We start from the raw sequence: 25,940 nt of genomic DNA on the forward strand, positions 1-25,940 counted from the left end.
CAGATGGCAACTGCAAAGTTGCACTAACCCAATGATAGGCGTAGCTTTTTGCCCACGGAGCCGCCCCTTCTGCCAATTGCTCCCTCTGTAATGTCCGCGGGCCGCGAGACTTGGTTGTAGCTATTCATTAAACAGCTCCCCAAGAGGAGGTGGTTTTTAATTAGGAATGAAAGGACAGAGGTAGGACAGACCATACTTGTGTTTGCATTTTGGGGTGGGAAGCTTAAGGCAGACTTTTAGCACCTTCAGATGCAGCAGCTGAGTAGTGCTGTGTGATTCTACAGAACCGGAGCCCAAACGTTTACAGGGTCTGCTGCCTCCTACTGGAGAGTCTTGGCAACTCTTCTCTTTCAGGCCGCTTCTTGTGGGAGCCTTCTAAGGTGTGACAAGGGAGGGAATGGGCTCTGGAGGCTGGTAGTGGGGGGCCCTTTGGCTTCCGGGTCTCCAGTTCAAATTCAGCCAAGGTCAAGAAGTAACTCAAAACTAAGTATTGTTGAATGGACATGGACTGAATTTGCCACGGGTAGCCACTGAGGCCAAGGATTTAGCAAGACACGGATATGGAGAACAGGAATAGCTGGCGTTGCTATAGTCCGTGCTCACAAACTTTTCGGAAGGGATGGTAAAGCTCGTGCTTCAGGGTTTAAGCCAGTCTTTAGCTATTAGAGAGGAGGATAAGGGCTACTGTAGGGGGCAGGTTATCCCACATCTGCTACTGCGGCGTTCTGACACCTGCCTCCGCAGAGACAGGACGCTTGACTAGATGGACAGTGGGTCTGATCCACTCTGGCCGTTCCTATCAAAGGAGCAGGCGTGCTGGGGGCCACCAAGTGGCACCACTGCCTCTCCACGGCCTGGGATGGAGGATTCCTCCACTCTTTCCCCTTGCTCTGGGCCAAGTCTGGCTACTTGGGCGTGGCACAGAGGAAAGACTCAGCCCTGGCGATAGGTATCGGCTGTTAGCCACAGGCTGCAGCATACCGAGTTAGCTCTTTTCATCTTCCCTCATAAGTCAGCCGCTCCAGTGCCCGGACTCTTTGCTCCTCTCTGACCTGCCTTTGTCACATCAATGTCTTTCTGGCAATGCGGTGCCCAGATCTCAGTGCAGCCTTCCAGGAGTTGTGTCCCCAGAGCCGCATAACAAGCAGCCACCCTCACCTCTCTCTGCGATGGAGAAAGTCAGGTCAGATAATATATATTACCCATCTAACTAATAGATGAGAGAGAGAGAGAGATCTCTCGCTCTCCACCCTCTTGCTTTGATGTACAAACTTTGAAAAACATCCCCTTGGGCTTGTGTAGGACATTTGTTGCCATGGTACTTGAGTGCCTTGGAAGAATCCATGTGCAAAGTATAACTTTGGGGACAGTTTGTTAGTCCTGAAGAGTGTAGGTGATGCATGCAGCCAGGATTCTGTTTCCCTGTGTGCTTCACCTTGATAGGTAAGAAGTCTGCCTGAGTTTTCCATATGCCTGACTTCTCCACGAGGAGATGGGGCAGGACGGGAATTCAGGGCAGTGGAGGATCTTGCAGAGAGACTTTATTCTTTCTTTTTTTGGCTGTTTTCCTTAATCTACAAGGAAAGCCACCAAGGCTGAGCGGTACTTGTGTTCTTTCTGTAGGGGGAACATCATGCTATACAACTAAGCATGTGAGTCAAAAGAGACCATATGTGACTGGCCGTGGGGGTGTTTCTCTTAGCAGCACTGAGATGCCTCCTAAACAAAGTACCGCTTATCCTGTCCGTTATTTTAGGAATGGTTGTGGAGCCTCTGCTTCCCTCCCCACCCCCTGCACCCCGAAGAAATTCTGTTGGTTTTTCCATTTCATACGTGTCTGATTTCAGCCGAGTTAACACAAGACATCGCAAACGGAATCCCGGCGGCCTCTTTGTTGAGCTGATGCCATTTGTTGCCACCTTTTATTCTGGCTCAAGAAGCCTGAGGGATAATGGGCGGAATTATCTCTAGCTTCCTTCGCAGACGCAATGGTGGGGGTACAGAGGTAGTGGAGGAGAGTGTTTGCGAGCGTGTTAGGCTGCCGTGCTTTGTGCTGAGCTTATGCCATTGACAGCAGAAACACGGTGTTGCTTTCCTCTTGTCGAAGCAGCCCATGGCCTGTCGCTTTGATCAGGAGCGTGTGCCTTCTCACTAGAGACCTCCTTGTTGGCCAGCACATGTCAGCTGCTTGCTGGAGAGACGTCTACCTGTCTTCCCAGCACTGCCCTTTGGGGACTCAGCGCTGAAGGACTATTCATCAGGGCCACAATGTGTGTGCCAGAGGCCCTAGGAAGAGAGTACATCACCGGAGCATTTGCATAGCTTCCCCCTCATTGGTTTGGCTCTCCGTGATGCAGCTGTGCCTACAGTGAAGGCAGAGTGACGGCTGACTGTAGTGTCTCACTGATCCGCTGTCTCAGGTGTCTTGAGGCACGTTGAGGTTTGGTTGTGTGTGTGCTTTTTAAAAAGGATTTCTTAGGAAGCCCAGGCTGAAGTTTGTTCTGCCCAGGCTAGTCAGCAGAAGTTGTGCTTTAAAGTAAGTATATATAGCAGCTTACCGAGCATATTGCTGGAGGGAGCTTTAAAGTGAGTAGCTTTTGGTATATGCTGTTGGAGGACAAATTCAGGAGGTGGGTGAATATGTAGGATGGGTTTTAGAGAGAGAGGTGTGAGAGAGAGAGAGAGATCTCGCTCTCCACCCTCTTGCTTTGGTGTACAAAATTTGAAAAACATTAATCCTAACAATCCTTTATAGTTAAAAAAAAAAAAAACCCAACAACTCAGTTGTGATGTCTTTGCAGAACAATACTGTCTATTTCTCTAGTTAAGGATTATTGACCTCTGCTCTGGTAAAACCCCATGGGAAAGATTATTTAAATAGTATTTCTGATCGAAGGCCATGATTTTGTCAAAAATGAAAGTATATTTCCAAAGCTTTTTTGCTATATGAAGTGCTAAAATGTTATAGTTTAAAAAACAGGATAGTTTTCAACAACACATATCGTTTAGGTAAAAAGCTTTGTACATTTTTTTAAATGTTGGTATTAGGAAATATATCTTTTGATGTAACCATTGTAATATGAATAGAAAAATAAGGCAGAGGTGTGTGGGGGGGAGCGGGATAGGTATTTTCTTAAATCTTTTAATTTTATTAGAAGAAGTAAGCTGCACAAATGGAAATCAGTAAATTGCATGTCCTAGAAGAGTCACTGTGTTAGGTGGTAAGAGACCTAGACAATGTTACGTACTGTAAATGGAGGAAAAAAATAGGTTGAGGATATAAGATCCCAGTTCTTAGAGTTGTTAGATCTGTTTAAATCTAGCATATGCAGTAATATATAGCATGTACAGTACCATATAGGAGTTTTTAGGTGCTATCATGATAATACCAAGAATGTACATTATTTTTCTCTGTTGAAATATCACCTCCATATTCCACTCCTCTTCCCAATTTCCTTTGCTCTGCTTCTGAGGGATAATTTAAAAAAGAAAAGCAAACAAAGAAAAAGGGAGTTGGAGAGATTTGTGGCAAAGCTGAGGGCTCTCTTTAAATGTCCTGTCATCGCTGGGGTAAGAGATGTAGCTGTCTCTGTGTCCTAGTGACCCAGTCAGCGAAGAAGGCAGTCGTGGAATATGAAAATCTCCCGGAAATAAGCATAGAGCCAAAGCTTGAAAGGAGCTGAGCCACTGCAACTCTAGTTGGAGTCTCTGGGAGCTGAGGAAATTCGGATGATTTGGCCCTTAATTTTCTGAATGGAAGCAGTTCCTCCTCTTTACAGCTGGGCTGGAGCACCTGGGGGTAACGCCAGAGTGTGTAGCTTGAGATGAAACGCGAGCCCACGTACAAAAATCTTTGAAATGCATCAAACAGAAAATGTTCTATGATTAATTTCACCGTGACTCCAGAGGAGGTGGCATTAATAACTGATTTCTAGGACCTGATCCTGGAGATCTTATTCAAGCAAAGTTCCCCCTGAAATCAATAGTTATTTTGCCTTGAATGAAAGTGCGATCTCGCCCAGGTGTCCTGATTCAGGAAATAACTTAAGCACATGTTGAAGTCCTGTTGAAGTCAATGGGGTATAAGGACACACTTAGCAAGAGATGTATTTGAGCACATGCTATGTCACTTCTTGAATCAGGGACATAACTTGTAGGATCTCAAAGTCTGTCAGGCTATATTTTGTGGTCCTTACGCATTCCAAACTCCCGTTGACTTCACTGAAGGTTAATCTGGATTTACACTGGTGGGAGTGAGACCGGAATTTGATCCATTGTACATTGTAAGCAATGCCTCTCCCACTATAAACAGACAGTATCCCTGACAGCAGTCTGTGTGTTTTATCCTTTGTCAAGTAGAAGTCAGTGGAGTCACTGTAGATGTATACCAATATAATTGACAGAATTTGGTCTGAGCAAACTGCCAATGCTCATGTTAGCTACTAATGGGTACATGAAACTGAACAAATTTATAAGAAGGGAATCCCCACACGTGTACTGTAAGGATACTATTTTTAACTGTTGTTTATTATTAATACATTATCCTCGAGGCGAAATGAATAAAGAATTTAAACAGCTATATTAAAATAGAAAAATCAGCCAGTGTAGTTAGGCCTGAACTGTATTTCTAAAATACATTAAAAAATCAGAGACAATTTAAAAATAATAATCCCCAAATCATCATAATCTCCTGAAGCCTGAGTATAGAGTAAAAAGTAATCATGCAAATTCCAAAGCTGTGCTTATGCGTGGCTTATTTGGATAAAGAGGACTATAGCGTATATTCTAGGGATCCCATTAAAAATGTGTCTGTAAAAGGATTTGACTCTTCAGAGATGATCCATGAAAGAGAGAGTGCAAAGCATGTTCAGGGAACAGCCATGTGAAAAAGCCCATGCAAATGATTTGTGTTCTGTTTCCCCAGTCCCTTGAAGATACAGTGCTCACCAGAGTGGCTGCCCTTCGGGCACAAGCATCCTTGGGATTATGTCATGGAGGAAGAGCATGCAGATTTCCTCTCCCCCCTCCACCCATAATCTCTGAGTCTTCAGGCAAAGAATTCGCTTAATACCCCAGCTGGAGCTCTGAACGCCACTCTCTTTTCAGGAATAGAGTTATTTTTAATGCACAGAGCGGGAGAATTTTGTGCCTCTGGATTTGGTTGCTTGAGTTGCGCGGCGTGGCTGTCACGTGCATACTGTGGATTCCTTCACGGGCCCCGGGCTGAGCAGGGACATGGTCACGTCCACCTTTCTGGAATGTTTCGGGGGAAGCCGGCCCCGGCAGGAGAGGCAGCAGCAGCAGAGGTGGCGACAACAGCAGCAGCAACGTTCCCCTCCGAGACCCAGTCACAATAGAAGACATTGCCACAAGTGGTGTCACCCTCTGACGAGACCCCTGGAACCAATCCGATGCTACCCAGAAGCTCAGCCCCGCGTGTATCACTGTAGGTATCAAGAGCCATCTTAACTGAGGCTTCCATGCGGTCAAACAGATTACAGCTCCCGCGAGGGCGTTTTGTAACCATGTGGGCTTTAGACAGGGAAACCGAGGCAGTCTGTCTATCAAGTGGTGATAACACACACCTGCCTCCTGCAGCGTATTGGGGGTTTAAATGATTTCATGTTTGTAAAGTCCTTGGGGAGACACAGCCCCATGTGAGTGCTAAGTATTTTTACGTTCCCATCTGTATCCATCTGATGGAAAGAGCTCGTTTAACACTGGGGGTGGGGGAGCATTGTCAAACACTGCACCCACTAAAAATTCACAGGTACTCTTGGCACAAACAGAACCTGCCCCCACACCAATTAAAGCAGCCACCGCAGCACCCTGCTATTATACTTTTAGTGAGCAGTGGTGAGAGGCCCATTCTCGGCAGGCAGGTGGGCGGGGGAGAGGGGAGTGGCTCATCAAAGTCAATTGGCAAGATTTTTATTCTGCAAGCCCTTAGCACTCCCATGGCATGCGCGTAGGATCTCCAAGGGCTTTATAAACATCTCATGACGGCTTGGGAAGCAGCTTCACCTCATTTTACGTACTGAGAAATTGAGGCACAGAGAGATTGAGACTTGTCCAAGATCTCACAGCCAGGCCCTGACCAAGGCAGGAATAGAACCCAGGAGTCCTGACTCCCACTCCCCGGCTCCCAACTGCTTTCCAGAGCTTTGCTTTCTTCCTTCCAACCCTATGATTTCACCGCAAGACTGAGTAGAAAGAGAATATGGGCCATGAAGGGGAACACCTGGCCTAGAGCGAGACTCTCTGATCACCAACCGAAGTGACCAGGAAACTGAGGAAAGTTAAAAACAAGTGCAAATGGATCTATGTTTAACCCTTTCACTGCTACCCACAGGTGCAGCTGCCATATGGCACTTGTGTTTTTAAACACTGGTATTTCATTGGAAGGTCAGAGCTTTGAAGGAAACTTGCCCAGTATACAGATAAACCCTGTTAGGTCTGTTTTTGTCCCAGGTATGTGAAGCAGCACTCCACTGATTAAAATTCTGCCTGCTTTTAGAACTGTCCTCCATGTGAAAAGCCCCCCCTTGAGAACTAAAGAGCATAGCAAATTGATGTGGGCCATTAATTCTTCATAGTGGCTGTGAACGGATGGAGCTTTTCTGGGATAAATTATTTACCTGAAAATGAATGGGGAAACTGTTTGAGTAAATATTACACGTGGGATTAGCTATCCTAGTCCGTTTGATTGGAATACAAGTCACAGCTTCAAGTTTATAGCCTCCAAAACGAGCAGGTACTTTAGGGAAATATAAATCGTGGGATATTCTGAGATGCCAAAGCTAACCGCTCCTGTCGATATTAATTCAGAGTGCGAGATAATCACAGTGAAGAATGTGCTCATGCTGTGTTGTAATCCTTCATAAATCTTTAGCCAGACAATGCACAGGAAAATAAGAGTGTTTTCTTATAGAGAAATACTGCTTAAAACCCTATTATAGGAATAGCCAAGAAGCCTGCGCCAGACCCTACTGTTAGACAATGAGACAGTGACCACTTAAAAAAAAAAAAATCGTATCAATATTAGTTTGAATTTTGAAGCAAATTTGCTATGAGCATTTGTTTTCTGTGAATGTCCTGGTGAGTGAATTTATTAGCATTGAGGTTTGTGGGATGAATGAATTCTGAGCAAGCGTTGCAAGAGTGTAAAAAGGAAACAAATAACAAATTGCAGATGCAAGGATTCTCACCTGAAACCGGATTCTAAGAGCTATGCTCATCCAATGAGAGAACAAAAGCCTGTCACATGACCTCTGTGACTAATCAAAAAGCCTAGCATTTTGAACGGTGGATCTTCTTTGCAAACCAAATGAGCTACTGACCCAGAATTATCCATCAGCATTATTTGGCAAAGAATTCTGAATGACAAATTCAAGGATATTATAACCATCTGCTCACGGACAGTTTGTGAACAGAAAAATTCACTGGCTAAATGCTCCATTATGAAGGAGGAGCTGTGTTGTGAGGGAGGCCCGGTTTTGGAAGTGAGTGTCCTTCCCAGCTGTGTGGGCTAAGAGAGAGCTTGGAGGTTGCAGGCGATAAATATCCCTCTTTAACCCTCCCATAAGTGATGACATGTGGAGTTTTCAGCGGTGAGAATGCAGGATGGAATTATATAGAGGAAAAGGGGACCCACAGTGGTAAAAGCTCTTAGACCACCCACTCTGAATAGAATAAAGAATCTATGGTATCTAGTCACTGCCGGGGGGGTGGGGTGGATTTGGGGCTTCCACAGTGAACATGGAGTAATGAGTGCCGGGGGCAACCCAAACTTATGCACAGAGTCCTTCAGCTGCAAAAATAGAGAACAGTTATGCAAGCGGAGGGGAAGGGGGAACATGACTAATGCAACTGGCCTCAAAAGCTACATGCTTAATAATCAAAACTGAATATAAATAAGCTTTCTCCTTTTGGTGCAGCCTGTTGGCCAGATTCATCTCCCCTTCACACCCCTGTACCTGAGATGAAATTCTGGCCCCGCAACTTTTCTGTGATCTTCATGCTCCAGCCAATTGGAGCTGGGCAAACTTTCCCCAACGGGGGCTTGTTTTTAAGATCAGGGCTCTGTTAAACGTCAGCTCCACCAAATGAAATAAAAATGATCCGCTCCCACTGATGGGATTGGTTTTATAAGTTGCAACCGACGAATAGCAGGGGGAACTCAGGGAGGGCAAGAAAAAATAAAAAAGGGGGTTTTGTCTAATGGGGAAGTATAAAGCGGGGCTCCTGGGGGTTAGCATTTTGGACCCGTGCTGCTTCTAATTTATATACAGCTCCTGTATGAACAATAAACATTTTAAGATTCAGAAAGAACAAAGTGATTCAATCTGTCCATGGGAAAGTATGAGGCAGCTAGTGAATCTGGAAAGCTGAAGTCAACAACGAAACCTCAGAGGGAGCAAGACTTCACTCCCCGTTTGTTGTCAGCAAATGATATGCAGTCAGCTCTCGCAAGCAGTTCTGCTCTGTCTTGGGTCTGCATTCGGTGAGCTGGCTTGGGAGATCAGGGACCCATTGTGCTAGGGGCTGTGTGCACACGTCAGAGAAATCATCTCTACACCTAATGGCTCAAGCTAGAATCTTTTGAATTTTGGGGCATTCTATTGTTTAGCCCCAGTTTTCAGAGGTTTATATCCCTTAAAACACTGCTGAAGTGGATGGAGACTTAAACTTTTTTTAGGGCTCAACATTAGGGTGGTTTTTTGTTTGGTTTTTGATGGGCTACTTTTCAGCTAACCACTGCTACAGCACTCGCTGGGTTGAGCCAAACCACTGTGCAGTAGGGCTAGCAGAAATTTCCCCAGTGATTTGCAAAGCTAGAATAAGGAACATGCTCTGCCTCACAGAACTTAGTCTGAAGTGATCGGTACAATGGAAAAGCCTGAACTGGATCGAAGACGGACAGGGTTTACACAGACGAGACAACAGGGAGACCAGTTTTATTTTCCTCATCTACTGTAGCACCTAGGAGCCCCAGTCATGAACCAGGACCCCATTGGGCTGTACAGACACAGGACAAAAAGATGGTCCCTGCCCCAAAGAGGGTCCAGTAGAGTGTGTTTTACCTCAGTGGTTGCATTTCCACCATATGCGAACGTGTGTGGCTTTGGGTCGTTCCGGGGCCTGGAGTCAGCAGCGGGAGTTGCTGTCCCTGGTCAGGAAATGGAGGCTGTCTCTGAAATCCTTTCGTTGCCCTCCTGGTCTCCTCGGCCCCTGACTGATCAGCCCACCTACTGTTCCGTTCTTCAACCCGCTCTCTTCTTTTCCTTCTCCTCCCTTGGGGATACCAACAAGCTCAAGACACAATTGAGATCTGGATCCCAGAGGTAGTTGGATTTGCGGTTGTGGTCTGGGTCTCTCCCTGCCTTAGGAACCTCCCTGTCCTCCCCTATTTGCCTGTTTTTGAATAGCATCCCTCCAGGCCTGCTTCCCTTATGGAATTTCCCTTCCCACTCAACAATTCCCACTAACCCATGCAAGGAAGGGTGGTTTCGTATTTAAGACACCAGACTGGGACTTGAGAGATCTGGGTTGTATGCCTGGCTCTGCTGCAGACGTCCCTGTGAGACCAAGTCCTTCTCTGGGCCCCAGTTCCAATCTGTAACCTGGGGATAATAATCCTGCCTTTCTCCCACCTGCCGTCTGACTTGTCTGTTTAGATTGTAAGCTATTTGAGGCAAGGACAGTTTGTGTGTGTGTGTGTGTGTGTGTGTGTGTGTGTGTGTGTGTGTGTGTACACATACAGTGCCTTGCGCAATGTGGTCCCCTCTTAGTTTGGAAGTTGCCACAAAAATAATGCGAGAACCTGTTTCCTATCATTCCTTGTCAGGCTAACCATTAGATGGGGCCTCTCAAGCCTTTTCTGACCCACCACTCTGCCTTTCATGCAACCCCTGGCCAGTTCCTGTTAACCTGACTTTCCCGGGGATCATGTTGAGGGGGGTGGGGGGGAGGAGAAACTGTTCTTTCGCTCCGAATGCTGCCATGTGTTCCTGTATTTTGGTTTGCACAATAAGGGTCCCCGTCCAGCACAGCTGATAAAATAAACTGGAAACCCGGTGTTTATTTGGCAAGTCCAGGAGCCCCCCTCTGAATGGGAAAGGCGAATCCTTAGCAGCCGGTTCAGACAGAAACCCAGCACGGAGATTCAGCTGACCCAGAATGATGGATTATGGTAGATGGGTTTCCTTAATCCTAGTGTTTATCTGCGGTGTTTGCTGAAGACCCAGCTACAGGCTGATTTGCACATATCTGCTGGTGTTGTGACCACCTCCACTCTTGCGTTTCCCGGTCAGCTGCAGGATGTGTTCAGGTTCTGCTATCGCAATCACGTTGCTCTTCGTTTTCATGATTTTTCCTTCACCTCGTCCCCAGGACTCTGCACAACAGCAAGGATAGGAGGTTTGAGTGCAAGGAGATCTTTGTGGATTCCTGGCCGAAGCCACAGCATATGGGGTGGAGGTGAGAGGGGTATTGGTTACTATAACGGCTGCTGAACCCCAAGGCTGCGGTAGATTTTTCCATCCTTCCCAATCCTAATGAGATCCCTTGCACAAAGGCAAGGGCTATTTCTCTGTGTTTGTACAACACAATGGGACGCTGATGAAGTCCTGTGAACTCTCAGCAACACAAACAGTCAATAGTCATCATAGCAGTTCTGAACATTTCAACCTCATTGTTGGTCGAGCGTAGCAAAGCGTTCAAATAGAAGGAAGCGCAAGGAATTATTTAATAATCTCTTGCACTAATATTTCTGAATCTGATGGACCGTTCCTGCCCTCTTTCCTGGCAGGGTATGTATTTATTTCATGTGGACTTATAACCAAAGTACAAACCCAAATCATGGATTTTTTTTTCCCCTTCTACCAAAATTAAAAATGCAGTCCAATTAAAAGGAAAGCCAACAGGTATTCCACACCAACCGTGATCAGCATCGTAAAAATTGGGTCCAACAGTCTATTCCTAAACCCTTTCCCTCTTCTCCTCAGCTTCAGCTCCCACATTGTGACAACTGTTTGTTGTCAATAGACGCACCTCGCCTTAGTGAGGTGCTGCCTGTGACCTGCCTGATTGGAAATGCTGCCTGGAGACCGCAAAGCTGTGAAGCTAATCTTATAAATTCATCTGCATGGCTCCTCAGCGGTCGGGTAGTGTCAGGCTCAGCTTTTGTTAACCAGATGCACATCGAATCCAGCTATGAAGCCAACACCAAAGAGGCACAAAGACTCGCTGTTTGCCCTTGGCCGGGTCACTTAGGCCCAGATCCTCAAAGGTGTTTAGTCTCCGAAATTCCATTGGAATTTATGTGCCTAACTCCCTTAGGCTCCTTTGAAAATCCCATCCAATGGAAAATCCCATCAAAGGCGCCTAACTGCTTTTGGAGATGTGGGCCCCAATTCAGCACAGACCTTGAACACGTGCTTAACGTTTAAGCCCCATTGACTCCCATGGGACCTGAGCACATGATTAAAGTTAAGTTAATCATGTTCAAGTGCTTTGCTGGATTGGGCTTTGCAGAATGAAGTTCCTCATGCTGTCCGTTGTAGAAAGCTGTGAGAGCCTTGGATGAAAAGTGCTGCTTATTTTTATCCAGAGCAGACCTTAGGAGGCTTAGCGAGACAGAGCTGGGGGAAGAGCACCTGGAGAATGCGGAGAGGGAATGGGCAGGTAGGATGGGTCTTTGATTGAGGGGCAAGAAACATCTGGGCGTGGAGAGGAATGTCAGGAAACGGGAAGCGAGCCCCAGCAGTTAAAGCTTCACGCATGGCTTTGTTCTCTTGTAAACGGATTAAGGACCTTCTGTGTACTTTAGCTGTCAGGTTCACATCTCCTCTCTTGTCTTACCAAGTCACCAGAATCGGGGAGCTCTGATGGTGACTCCGATTGCCTGGCAATTACTTTAAATCTCCCCTCAACAGAATAGGCTTCTTTCAGCAGGGAAGCCTTTGTGTTCTTCTGTTTTGTTTTGTTTTTACCCCGCCCTCTGGACCAGTAATGAAAACATTCCTTCCTGGGCCTGAACAGGCGTGGGCAGGAGTGTGCCTTTGGCATTTGCACAACGGAAGCAACAAAAGGTTCCTGCTTAGGAAGACGAACACGTTTTTGGGTGATTTTAAGATGGGATTTTTTCAGAGGCGTCTGCGGGAAGTTAGCCACGCAAAATTGCATTGACTCTCAATGGGATTTGAGTATTTCTTTGGCCATCAGCTGTGCCGCTGCAGCGCATCTGGTGAAGACGTGCTATGCCGACAGGAGAGAGCTCTCCCATTGGCATAATAAAACCCCCTCCGCGAACGGCAGCTGCCATATCAATGGGAGACGCTCTCCTGCTGACACAGTGCTGTGCTGATGTTGGTCTAACTTACGTCGCTCAGTCTCAGTGATACAACATAACTTCGCAGTTCTATAGAGCCTCCCATCGGAAGGTCTCTGAGACTTTATGGACGTTAATTAAGCCTCAAAACCTTCCCAGCAGGAGCTAAGTGGTTTATCATTCCCCAGTTTACAGATGGAGGAAACCAAAGCACAGAGAGATGAAGCACCATTGATGCTGGGAACAGAACCTAGGCCACTAGATTTTCCAGGCATGTGCTCTAGCCACTAGACTGCACTGTATCTGGATTTAAAACTATTCACTCATTCCCCAGGAAGGAGGCTTGTCATTAGCCCAAGCCAAGGATATTCTCTGTGGTTTTAACGGACAGTTTGGTAGCTGTGTAAAACTTACTAATTTGATGGACAGAACACTGTTTTCTCAGCTTTAGAATCGGGAAAGTTTTTCCCTTCTCCTTCTGTTTTGTTACGGGTGACAGCACCAGTGAAAGAAAAAAATGGCTCTTAAAGCTTGGCTGAGGTGCTGGGTTTGAACATTCAGGGAGTTTGTAGAACAGATTACTTGACCTTGGCTGACAAAGGTCAAAGTTGGCCGATTCCCCATGAGAAGAAATAACACAGTTTAGTCCTCAGTGACCATTTGAGAGACGTGTGTGTCTGTTTCCAGGCCGCCTGCTTGATCATTAGAATAGCTTTTGCCCGAACACTCCTATGGTCCAGGCTGGGAGGGGCAAAATTTGACTTCCCTTTATTTTCCCTTCTGTCTGTGTTGAGTCTGGGATATACAGGCTTAGTTGCCTGGTCCCCGAGATTGGTTTTAAATCCAGAACTAGAAGGCTATTTTGAGGGGGAGATTCCCACTGGATTTTTTACCTGTGGTGCAATATACACATACATTATTAGTTTCCAGCCTATTTAAGGGTTGGTCTACACGACGGACAGGGAAGAGGGGATCAATCTAAGTTACACAACTTCAGCGACGTGAATAATGTAGCTGAAGTCGATGTACTTAGATCTACTTACCACAGTGTCTTCCCTGAAGTGTGTCGAGGGGAGATGCTCTCCCGTCGATTCCCCTTGCGCTTTTCGTTGAGGCGGAATACCATTGTCCCAGTGTTACAGATGGGGAGTTGAAGCACTGAGATATTAAATGGCGATAGTCCCAAGGTCACATGGGGAATCTGAGGCAGTGCTTGGAACTGAACACTGATCTCCCACCCAAGGTGTTAAACACAGGACCATCCTCGGTGGTCTCAGCGTAGTTCCGAGAGGACAAGATTCCAGTCTCGAACCCCATTATTAGAACTAGTTCACAATCCTAGCAGAGCATCAGGGCTTGGATGGACCATGACATCTGAACGATCCCCTCGTGCAGCATAGGCTAGCTAGGAGGGATGCTGCTAGGCGTGGTTCCCTGCAAACCAAGATCGAGTCACATTGGCCAGGAGGAGGGGAACTGCCAGTGCTGCTTTCAGGTTGCACCCGCTTTGGCAATACAAAGACGACTTGGGTCTTCAGGGACTGCCAACATAGCCCTTTTCTCCACTGCTAACTTCACGTAAATTGGGCCAAGGCGGCGACAGAACAGGATTTGGAAATTATGCACCAGAAGGATCGGCTCGGTTACTGTCACAGCACTTTGATTATCTAGCTTTACAGCCAGGAGTGCTTGAATTACAGAGAAAAATAATAGTGCTTTGTAATTCTCGAGTACCTTTCGTCTGGAGATCTCAAAGTGCTTTACAATTAATTCCACTGGGAAGAAGGGAGGGAAGTAGTCAGATGCCCATTTCCCAGATGAGTAAACCGAGGCAGCAAGGTTAAGGGTGGCAGATCTGGGACTAGAAATCAGCTCTCTCAACCTCTGGTCCTGTGTCTATTTTCTAGTCCATGCTTCTTTCTTGTATTTTTCAAATAATCTTACTTCAAAACTTACGCAAAGTCTTAGGCTGTGAAAGTTTCTTCCTGGATATAATAATTGCCCTCTGGTTTGTATATTCCTGGCACCATCATTCTTTCCGTATGAAGCTTTTCCATTGTATAATCTGCTTGTACCTGGGAAGGCATTCCAAGGATTAGAAAGTGTGCTTTAAAAAGTCATTTCTGCTTTGAAGTCCAGTTTGTTGATTTCTTGACCGGGTGCCTTATCAGAAACAGCCTTTCCGGCGTCTAGGACGAGAACTTTCTTGTATCACTCTTAGGTCAAGGGTCTTTTAGTGACAGGTGACTGAGTGGGAGAAGAGAGAGAGGAAGTTTGTTTTGCAGAGGGATATCCTGAGTGTTTCTGTAGCCAGAGGTGAACCACCGGTGCATTCAGGTAAATGGGGTACACTTTTGGAGGGAAGATGTACAGGGAAGTCCTTGCACTCTGATTGCATACTCAGAGCTGTGTTAGCAGAAGAAAATGTGCCGATATATTTTATGCATATGGAAAGGCCAAGACCATAAGGCTGCAACATAATTGTGCTGCCAGGTTGTGGGGAACCTGACTGGGCGTGGGGGGGGGGGAGGGGAAATGTACGGATTTGTGTCTGAGAGAGAAGTTGATAGCACTGTGCAGACCGGGGCAGTGCACATTTTTTCCCCGCTGCTCTACGTGTCTCACACCCAGTTTGTGGAACCCCGTGCTTTGTGCTGCTCTGCCAACAAACCTCAGTCCTGACTTTCAACACTTGCCGCTCTTTCAGCGCTGGGCTCCCCACAGAGTTCTGCTGATGCACCTCAGTCCTGACCTGCAGCCCGTCTGCCCTAACTCCTGTCTGACTCTCCCTGTGAAGCTTAAACCTGGTCTGTGAATGAGCCAGAGGGGAGTAGATGGGGGAAGGCTAGGGTAGGATTTGTCAGTTGTTGAATAAAATCCAAACACGAAGTGGTTCTGTTTTCAAGATGGGCCCTTTTCCCAGGCTGTTGGGAATTGGTTGTTTTTAGTGTCAGTCACATGCTCCCATCCCTGGCACCTTCATGCCACTGCAGTCGTTTGTCCCCCGCGCTCCACCTCAGCCTGATTTCCTGCCGTTCTCTCCGCAGTCCCTCGGCTCAATGGGCACCCCAAGCTGGACCGGCACCGCGAGCACCCACCCGGCTACGACAGCTCTTCCACCATGATGAGCAGCGAGCTGGAGTCCAGCAGCTTCATTGACTCGGATGATGACGATAACACAAGCAGGTAGGGAGCCGGGGTGGGGAATTCACGCTGAGCCATTAAGATGGATTTACTGTGTTGCTTTTAATCGTGTAGGGCCAGACTGGGACCCTAGCTATGCACCGGGCTAAGGGAGCGTAAGGCATCCCTTACACACACTCTCCCCGTCACCATTTGCAGCTTGGAATGGGGTGTGGGGGAGGAAAAGCAGCCGCCGTGGGGCAGCAAAGGTGGGCAGCGGGCAGGGTTCGGGAGCAGATGGAGCCTGGGCTCCACATCACCTACCCACATGTGCTGCCAGCCAGCGCCGCTGAGCGGGTACAGAGGGGAAACCTGGTCTGCAGTAGGTGTAGGACTGATGCAAATCACATCCCCTGCCTGGAGGAAGGAGAAGGACCCAGGGGCCAGACTGACTGAGTCACAATCTGATTCCCGATTTTCTCCTGGAGAAGCCGGCCAACAAGCTGCTCCATGCTCTGGGTTCATGGCAAAGCCCCTGTTGAACAGTGTGAATTTACCAGGCTCTTTATGTGGAGTAAGACTCATTCCCTACCCCCCGCGGGCTTGCAGTGGAAGACAAAGACCAGTCACGGACAGCTGTTCGACTGAGGGAGGGTGGGGAGAAGCGAGGGGCTCAAGGTAGGAAGGTTTTCCGGATTACATGGGTTGTGGGGAATTGAAGGAGGAGATGGGAGAGTTTCCAAGTCAAGGGGCAATAAGAAGTATTCTCGAGTGTCCTTTAAAACCCCAGCATTTGCCTCACCCCCAGTGCTGTGGCACCTTCTTATCACAGGGTGAAACTACAGTGGACGTCGAGTTTGAAATGGTGCCTGCTCTATATTGACTGCTCAGTCGATTGGTAGACAGGACCAGCTGCTTAATTGGGAGCCACTTAATCAGGGAGTCTGCTTCGCTGCAATTCTCACGGAACCCATTTGAGACCAATTGGGACATTAATCCCATTTAGTGGGGATGCACAGCTGGGAGTATCTGGCAGGAGGAGAATTCCCTTCTCTGCACAGCCTCCTAAGATGGCCTGATCTGCCAAAGCCTAAATACTCCACTGTCTGAATACACAGCGGCCCTTCTTGAAACCAAATGATGGAGCACCTCTGGGGCGCATCCATGGGGGACTTATTTGCCCTTTACTTTGATCTGAGCACTGGCCTACTGGTTACTCCTTCCCGTTCATCTCTGGATACTAGCGATGGGACCCAGTTGAGACGTTTGGACTGAGAGCCGAATTGCCCTGTAGCTGAGTGTGAGTGTTCCAATTAAGGAACAACTCTAATTCCTGGCCTTTCCATGCCTTTAACAGCTATCCTGCTCTGTGTCCTCAGAGCAAGGACGGCTACATTTTGAAACCCAAACAATGTGCAGACCTCAACTACCAGGACAGATGTTGGTTTTTTGGCTTATTAGCTGCAAAACACTCCATAGTAATGATGTTGGGGTAATTGGATGATTTAGTTGGTGTTGGTCCTGCTTTGAGCAGAGGATTGGACTAGATGACCTCCTGAGGTCCCTTCCAACCCTGATATTCTATGATTCTATGATGTGACTATTGTAATAAAATATCTTGGTAATATCTTCCAAGTAAGTAGACATTAATTAATGCTGAATTACATATTCCATGATCCCTATGAGCAGTAGAGGAATTCATCCCAAATAATGCTATTACAAAGAAGGCCTGTTCTGCCAAATATTTATATGGGCATTTTAATTAAACTTTACCTTTCCTGGAGCCAGGGCACTGGGAGTAGTGGGGAAATACTCCTTGATGTTTTCAAAATGATCTTCCATATCAAAGCACCCTTGCTTTTTCTCCGGTTGCGTGTTTGCCTTGCCTTAAAGGGTTTGTAGGATGACAAGGCGCTCATATTCTAATTCTGTATATTTTTAAAGATTTTACCACTCTATTGCTGCAAGATTTTAAAACAAAACTCACCATTGTTTTTGCAAGACCAACTTCTTGTTCCCTCTGCTGGTTTTCCAATGCAAGTAGCTATAAATGCTGTATCTAGAGCTGTGCTGACGTCCTCTGGAGATGCTGAGCTGAAAAAGCCCGTTCCAGGTCTCTGGTACTCCAAGGAGGCCTCTAGTAAAACCACGAAAGACACAACTTGATATTCCTGTTATTTCTAAGGTGAAAAGCAAACAAAAACGGAGCCCAACTCAGCAAGGTATTTAAGTACATGCACATGAATGGCCCATTGAATTTAGAGGAATTATTTGCAGGCTTGCAGCTAGTCAGATGCTTAAGCTCCTTGCTGAACTGGGGCCTCAGTTATTTTTAATTTGCTAAAATCCCCCTTAATTTCACTCCATTTGATACATGTAAAGGGCGGGTTTTTCAAATGGGTAATGTGGTATGCAGAATGCTCATTTGCCCATGCATGTGCATGCGCGTTTGGGCTACCAGGTCATCTGTTGACAGTTTGGCCGATTTTGCTTTGATCTGAAAAATATGTGCTCGCAAGACACAGTCTGGATGAAAAACGCCCAGCCAAAGCTGATAATTTCACATGCAAATGGAAATTCCCCGTGCGAATGTGAGCCGTGGGGCATGGATCGCCAACGTGCGGAAATGCACAGACCAATCCTCAAGTATTTTATACACAAGAGTAAGCCCATCAGCCTTCCCTGTGCCTACATGATGTGCAGAATCTGGCCCTTTGCCTTTAACCTGCATCCATTCTAAGCTTCCCTAAAACCTTTGGGGTTTCCAAGAGAGCCTTGCAGCTCATTTTGTTTCTTGTAAATAAATGAATTATTTCCATGGCAGCAAGATATGCAGTGGGGCAGGATTAGCACAGTCAGGGTGGCTACTGAAGCACAGCATGCTAGACCCAGCTAAATCCCGTCCTATATTTTAATAAAGAAAACTCTGCACCTGACCCAAGATGAGAGCGAAATTCTTAGAAGCTGCTGCCAAGGCCCTTTCCTTTCTAGGCGAGGGCAGAAGTTCTTGGCATACAAAGCAGCTGCCAGGCTAGCGCGTCAGGAAGAGCAGTGTAATGGAATGCGCCAAGGTATGTTGTTCTCTAACAAAGACGATGTTCACAAGCGGATGAGAGATTCCGCTGGTGGGGGGAGAATTTTCTTCACCGGCAAACATAGCCCGATAGAAAACCAAACACGCTCCGGAGCTGCTGGGGATGGGGGCCTGGGGAAAGAGCTAAAGGGGGTAAGTTTGTTTAATGGCGTTGATAAACTCTAGTATTGGAGGCCGAGTTGAGAGTGGGGGGTGAGGGGGACAACACTGAGAGAAGAATCCAAATGTAAAGGATTTTATGGTGGTAACAACGAACTTTCTGTGGTACTTCTCTGTGAGTATTTGATTGATTTTTAACTTGGAGTGTTGCAGCCAGAGTTGGTTAATTTCCAATCCAGTGAAAGCCGTGATGGGTTTTAGTGAGGGGGACTTTATTTCAGTGAGTGGATCTCTCAAGGCAGTACAGTTCCCCAATTCGACACCATCTTTTAGGTTTCTTTTCTTAACCAGAATCCTGTTACACCAAGATTCATGTATCATCTGTGCCTTATATGGTAGGAGACATCATTTTTTTCTTTTTTTTAAATAGTGCTGGCATATCTCTGTCTCAGGTTCTCTACAGACAGTAGTGATTTCACTCTCTTTTATGGGTCAGGGAGTTTCAATCTTTGATCTTCTGATTCATTTTGGTGTTTTTCTTCTGGGAGGTGGGAAAAAGATACAAAAAACTTTGTTCTCTTTAAAAAATGCCTTTAAAGCAATGTGATATAATGGGGTATAGTACACAAGTCATTAAACAGCGTAAACTTAGTGGCATTTGCAGGTGATGGGTGATACATTGAGTACAGAGCTGCTGTGGAGTAATCCATTCAATAAAGAGGTACTTTTCTAAAGTCTCTCTTCCTTCCCCTAAGACCGTAAATAGTTGGAAAACGAAAGGCTGTTAGGAAGTTAGGTTTTTGACAATAGCCTATAATTATTATTAATAAGAACCCTTAGCTCTAATGTAGTCAAAATCGTGTGTGGCAAGAATTCCAACTGCACTGCCTTCAGATTTGCTGTAGTCTACTGCATGAAAGAACCAAATGAAAGAACGTTTTCTGAAGCGTTTTTTGCAAATTACGTCTATCGTTACCATTCCCCTCCCCCACCCCACTCTTTCCACCTCTTTGGAGAAACCAGATTGCATTGATTGTCCTCGTTTTATAACCTCTGTGTAGCATTTAGTAGCCTTTCAGTTTTGAGGAGAGCTAAAGGAGTTTTTGGCCAGTGGTTGCAGCAGGAGACTGAGTCAGGACTCCTGGGTTCTATTCCTGGCGTGGCACTGACACCTGGTGACCCTGGGCAAGTCACATTCTTTGTCCAATTGCAAAATGGCAGTAATCATTCCTACCCGCCTCCCAGGGATGTTGTAAGGATTAAGTAATTAATTCTCATAAAGCACTTGTGAAATACTGGGCGTGAAAAGTGCTACTGAAATGCAAATTAGTATGACTATGTAATTGTAATATATATTTTCTTTACTGATGAAACGTGGAGTAAGCAGCAGTTCTGTTGAGGATGCAGGTATGAAAAAGTTGGCAAGAAGAACTTAAGAGATGGCTAAAATGTTATGGCAATGTGCAAGAGAAAATTAGTTTGATTCCTTTGATTTTTCCCTAATTATTCTTTTTTTTAAAGAAATCGCAGCGACTGTGGAGCCTGATATTTACAAACATGCTTTCACATCATCTAGAAGTCTTGCCAAGATTAACTGCTTTCCTTGTACTTGCACCCAAGGTTATTAAGACAGCTTAAAACCTTGCCCAGCTTCCCACAAGAAGGGATCAAGAATTAATTGAATTAAACGTGTACACATTTGCAGCATTCTTCAGGATAAATTCCTCTTCTTTCATTTCTTTTGCATACATTTTGCAAGTACCATTTTAACATCCTTCATCTGTGATGGAAGGATGCCAGAAAGCAAGCCAAGGGAAGTATATCTTAAGGCTGAAGATGTGGTCCTGAATTCTGAAAGACAAAGAGTGAAAGAGCCAATTTGGATTGCACAAAAACTGTCCCAAATCATGGACCATATTTTAGATCCAAATATGAACTGAGATCTTTTGTGGGTCTGATTTCTCCGGCCCCCCAACCCCTGGTTTCTGATGCAGAGTAGAACTGGAAATACTGCAGACCAAAAGAACATGACTCCTCTTACTCTGATACCAGCTGGAAACAAAAGTGCCAGAAATCTTTCTGTTCTGTGGGATATCCAGTTCCATTTTTACAGATCGACAGTGTTCAGCGTTTGGAGAGGTGCATATCCTAATGGAACCCAGATTCCCAAATGAGACTCACTTCTCCAGACTAGTATAATTTGATCCAGGATCACCGAGGTACCTGGAGAGGGTAAAGGTGTATCCTTTTGAAGATGCTGAGAGTGCGGTTGACAGTGGAATCAGCCTGCAAGTGATGCTAAAATGTTCTGACTGCCATCACTCTCACACGTACACAAGTATCTTTCCCCAGTTTGCCTATTCTTTCTGTCTAATCCCTCTATCTAGGCTCATCCCTGTAGTCGTACTCTCATATAGTGTACATTCTCTGGGACAGGGACCATCTTCTTTTTTTGTCTAGAGAGTGCCTAGCTCAGTCGGGCCTGGGGCACTACCGTAATGCAAATAAATAATAACCGAGTGCCCAGCAACTCTGGCCTAGAGAGTAGGACACATGGGTGGTGGTGTTGGCCAGACCAGATACCACCTCCGCAGCACTTTAGAGCCAATTGGATGCTTTGAATGTCTGGAATTTCCTGAGGGTTACAAAACCATCTTCCTGAATCATTAAGCAGATTGTCTCCCTTTCCCTTCCGTTTGTAAGAATCGGTTTGTTACGCTTTTAATAACCACGCTCTGCTCTGACACGGTCTCTGTTGAGAAGGTATAATTTACCCTACCCCTTCAGAATTCCTTCGATATAATTATGAAAGATAAGCAAGTCAGAAGGGGTAGGGTACATTATTCTTTAAGAAATCAGTAATAAAGGACGTATAAGATGGTGGTTGGTGGAAGAACCTCTAAGAAGATCTGACAGTTTGGGTTGAATAATGACCCAGTTTGCATGCTAGTTCTCAGACCTCTTTGAACCTGTAGAACCTCTAAGTCTCATGGGAAACAGGCTTTCTCTCAAGATTTCTGCTACTTCTTCCTTCTGTTCTGTTCGCTTTCTTGTGGTATTTTTGCACCTCTACTTCTGTAACACTAGCAACATGTCTGATGCGACTTCCATCTAGTGGCTGGGTCATTAGAAAATAACAGCCTACCACTAGCCACCAGCTAAGCTTTAATGGTAGAAGTCTAGCTTGTGAGCCAGAAGACCCAAGTGCAAACCGTGCTAATGACTCGTTACACTTCCAGCCCTGGCCAGAGCCCAGAATTGCAGAAGGAGCAGAGAGAATGGGAGGAAAAGTTAAGCGAACTATGGATTGGTGAGAATATTTTAGCCAAACTCTCTCTTGGCCATCCCTTGCATCAGACCAGTGTCTAAGATGTATCCATCTTGCTGGTATTTTAGCAATGGACTGTTACAAGTTACAATCAGGACATCTTTAATTGGTTTCAGTGCAATTAGGAACTGAGCTAATTTTACCCTTGTATATATCAAAGCTATCTTTGAAACACTGAGTCCCTGACTTGATGGGGGATTAAAACGTCACTTCTACGTGCTCACAAAGTCAGAGAGCAGCTGCATTTTCCAGCCAGATTTACTGCAGACAAATATTTTTAGTCCAGCCTGCCAGAGAGATCCGATTGAACCCCTGGTATAATTGCTCTTTGTGTTTCTAAGCAGCACCGTGTTGATGTGCCTCAGAGCAGGAGGGGAGGAATTGGCACAACCTGTCAGCATGGGCAACTCGGGAGGTTTGTTTACTGGAAGTGCCTGGTGATAATAAGAATATTGACAGGGAGAGTGTGTGCTGGAAGATGCTTCTGTGTCAGAAATGTTGGAGGCAACACTAGGTCACTGCCAAGACTACTTGAGGCAAAACTGGGCTAGGGGGTCTTGAAGGTGTCTTATGTTTCTGCCCACTGGTCCTGTGATTTCCTGTCCAGACAAAACATCCTTTGTCTGCGAGGCGAAGGAAGAACTCTCTGCTACTGGGAGAAGTCCCTCCCTAATCTGACATCTCAGGCGTGGCATGGCATGTGCATTTTGCCAACATCTCTCACCTAGAGCCTGCTGTTTACAATGGGAAACAGCAGCCAGTGGCATTAACCCCTTGATTGGCGTGACACTGTGAAACCAAACAAAGGATATGGTGAGCTGCATGGGATGTGTCCTGCGATCTGTTTATCCATTGCAAACCAGAATCCCACTCCTTAGGAGTTGTCTAGAGTGGCATTTCTCAATGACTGGCCTGTGGACTGGCGCCGGTCCCTGAGATCTCCCTGACACAGTCTAGGGAGGCAGCCAGCCAGTCCCTGGTATGAAAAAGGTTGAGAAACACTGGTCTAGAGCAGCACCTTCTAAACTACTGCATGCTTCAGTAGATCGTTAGAGACGCTGAAAATCAACTACATGATGCATAGCTGCTGGGAATTATTTAAAGCAGTTATAATCAGAAAAAAATGACAATATAAAAATTGCCATGTGTTTCATTCTTTCTGTCTCATGGCCCAACCCAGCTGCATGAAAGTCAATAGAAAGATTAGTGCGTGCTTCACCATGAGTCATGCTGGACTTCACCCCTTCCCCAGGGCTCTCAGCATGGAATGAAATCTCGGCACAGGGTTAATTTGCCCACTGAAGTCCTACTCTTATCAGCCTAAGTAAGGCACTCGCCTCTCACTTGGCAGCCTTCCCAGGAATCTTGCTGTTTGACTTGCGTCCAAGCAGGAAAGTTTCTCCAGAGTCTCTCTTCAAGTAGCAGGCAGGTTCATGGGACTCAAGCAAACTCACTTCGCTGGACTTCAAGCCCACCTGATTGTTGTGGGTTGGAGAATTCAGCTCAGTCTTGAACGCAGTTAGGTTCATGCTCTACTAAGGAAAGGCTGTTGCCACTCTAAATGGAACTGCCCTGCTGGCTGGGGAAAGCATGTTGACGAGCTTTGAATTAATTTTGTGAACTCGGAGGATAAATCGAGAGGTTCACAAACCCTCCAGCTCCGCGAGGTTCCCGTCTCCAATATTCACTCCACAGCTCATACAGGAGTTGGATACTCCTGTCGTGTGGGGATTCTCATGACAACAGGCCCCTTCATGAGATTTCCAGGGTTTGTCCTCTCTTGTGGTATTCCAGCATTTTGAATGTGGCCAGAGCCTTGTAGATCAGAGCCAGGTAGACATGGAAAAACAGGTCCAGGGTACCTCTTGCTCAGATATGTGAAGCAGGGACTTGTCAGCCCATTTGCTCTTGTAGCTGCTATGTTGTGCTGGTTAAAGATATAGCATTGTCTTTGTCTCGCTCAACTATTTTTAGAGTAACAAATAGAGAGGAAGGATGTTCTTGTGGTTACCCACCAGACTGGGATTTGTGAGATCCAGGTTCTGTCCTTCGCTCTGCCACAGACTGCTTGTGTGACCTTGGCCAAGTTGCTTTATTTATTCAGGTCTCAGTTCCTCATCTGTAAAATGGGGATGATGCAACTTCCCTACGTCACCGATCAGTTCTGAAGAAAAATGCACGAATGGATGTGACACTCAGCGATTACAGTGCCTTCGAAAATCATAGAAACAAAAATAAATAAATGGCTGCGTGGCGATGGAACTTTCTCCATCCCATGGACTGAGGAGCCATCGGAACAAGCATAACTAGTTGAGAGAGTTATTCCCTTAGCTATGAGGCCCCCGTTAAGTTCCGAGTCACATGGGATTCCAGTTGCGTGGAGGAATAGCAGCATGCTGACAAGGATCTTTCTTTCTTCCTCCAGGGCTCTCAAAATGTAGCATCACATGATTCTCCAGCGTTCTCTGTGCTGGAGCCTTTCCGAGCAGAGATTAAAATCATTGCTTGGCCTACAGCTGTCTTTATTGTGTGCATTTTTCTTCATTGGATAATGGGGTCAGGACCACCACAAAGTACTAGGCAATGCTGGGTATATGTGACCTTGGGTGGTTAAATCAGAAGGATTTGTGTTTGCCAAGTCGGGGGCTGAATTCCCTCTTGCTCCCGGAGAGGAGGAAAGTAGTAAATTATTCTCATTAATCCATGTTGTAATTTAGCCTGTAACTTCCTTGTCACAGTTAATCTACTGCCCTGTGCATGCTGCTAGGCAGAGACCAAGATCTAACACACTGGGGTGAGTGGCAGTTCAAGGAGGGAGGAGGGTGTGTCGTGAGCCAGATGCTGGGGCCTACATTTCTTGCCCCCTCCTGGATCTTCGGGCATCGGCCGTTTGTGGCAGGGTAGAGTTGCCAATAGCCTCACTTTTATGCAGCTGAATTGTGCTTTGAATTCTCCCCAGGCTGAGTAGCTCCACAGAGCAAAGTACTTCGTCCCGGCTCATACGGAAGCATAAACGCAGAAGGAGAAAACAAAGGATGCGCCAGATTGACAGGGTAAGGTTGGGGTGAGTCATGCCACATCCGGCGGGGAGGGTCATGTTTCTGATGAGCGCAGTGTGTGCTAGAAAGAGGCTATGGGACTGGTCAACAGCCTACTGAAGCTAGTGGAAAGATTCCTATCCACTCCTATGGGCTTTGGAACAGGTTCTCAACCTAGGAATCTTGAAGTATTATCACAGCGTGTTTGTTTTTCTTCAGACCTCTGCCTTTGATGCTGAGTGACCCTGCTTCTTGCCCCATCTTCTCACTGCCACGTGCTCCCAGGAGACCGCCTCAGTGAGGACGCTGTCTTCAGTAAGGGGAAGGGTCAATGGCAAGGTTACTACAGTATCGGGTATTTGGCCTGCATCGTCCTCTCCTATTGACCTGAACGGGAGCAGAGGATGCTCAGGAAAAACTCAGCAACTTGCAAGGATTGTGTCTCGCTCCATTCTGGGACAGTGCTGCAACAGCCGCACCAGAGTGACTCTGAGGATGTATTATAATTTCATCAGGCACTTGTTTGCCTCTCATAAAAAATATATATATCCCCGGGGGCTTGAAAGAAACCGAATATGTTAAGCTCTTTTTGCTAGAACTGGGCTAACAGAAGAGCTATTCTCAAACATGTTTGCTGAACCTTGATAGTGTTTTGATTCACGTGTGTGTCCCGTTTTCTGTTTGCCTTTCTGCAAACTTTTGTGGGGTCATGTTTTATTTGCACGGATGGTTGGGAAGGAGCTTTGATCCATAGGAATACCAAGACTCGCATGCAAATGGGCATCTTTGCGACAGGAGTACTTTCTTTAGGTCTTCTGGTCCGAAACTGTACCACATGACTTAGCATGCACCGTTCAAATAGAGAATCCCTGGTATTGAGCATTGCTATGAGCCCCTTTCAAACAACCATTGGGTGAAATACATTTG

The 25,940-nt window shown here is 46.2% G+C and overlaps 1 protein-coding gene across 5 annotated transcripts in view; it reads left to right on the forward strand.

The window, feature by feature from the left end:
* Positions 1-25,940, forward strand: part of DVL1 (dishevelled segment polarity protein 1) — a 172,879-nt gene that overhangs the window by 128,513 nt on the left and 18,426 nt on the right. For 4 of the 5 annotated variants that reach the window (XM_034753310.1, XM_034753311.1, XM_034753307.1 and 1 more), the window contains exons 5-6: positions 15,379-15,517; positions 24,935-25,028. In XM_034753310.1, coding sequence (XP_034609201.1) covers positions 15,379-15,517; positions 24,935-25,028 — 233 coding nt within the window. Of the gene's footprint in view, positions 1-5,000; positions 5,447-15,378; positions 15,518-24,934; positions 25,029-25,940 lie in introns of those variants that run through there. The other variant, XM_034753309.1, reaches the window with a different exon arrangement.

Source organism: Trachemys scripta, chromosome 19 (genome assembly GCF_013100865.1).
Source record: "Trachemys scripta elegans isolate TJP31775 chromosome 19, CAS_Tse_1.0, whole genome shotgun sequence".
Lineage (NCBI taxonomy): Eukaryota > Metazoa > Chordata > Testudines > Emydidae > Trachemys > Trachemys scripta.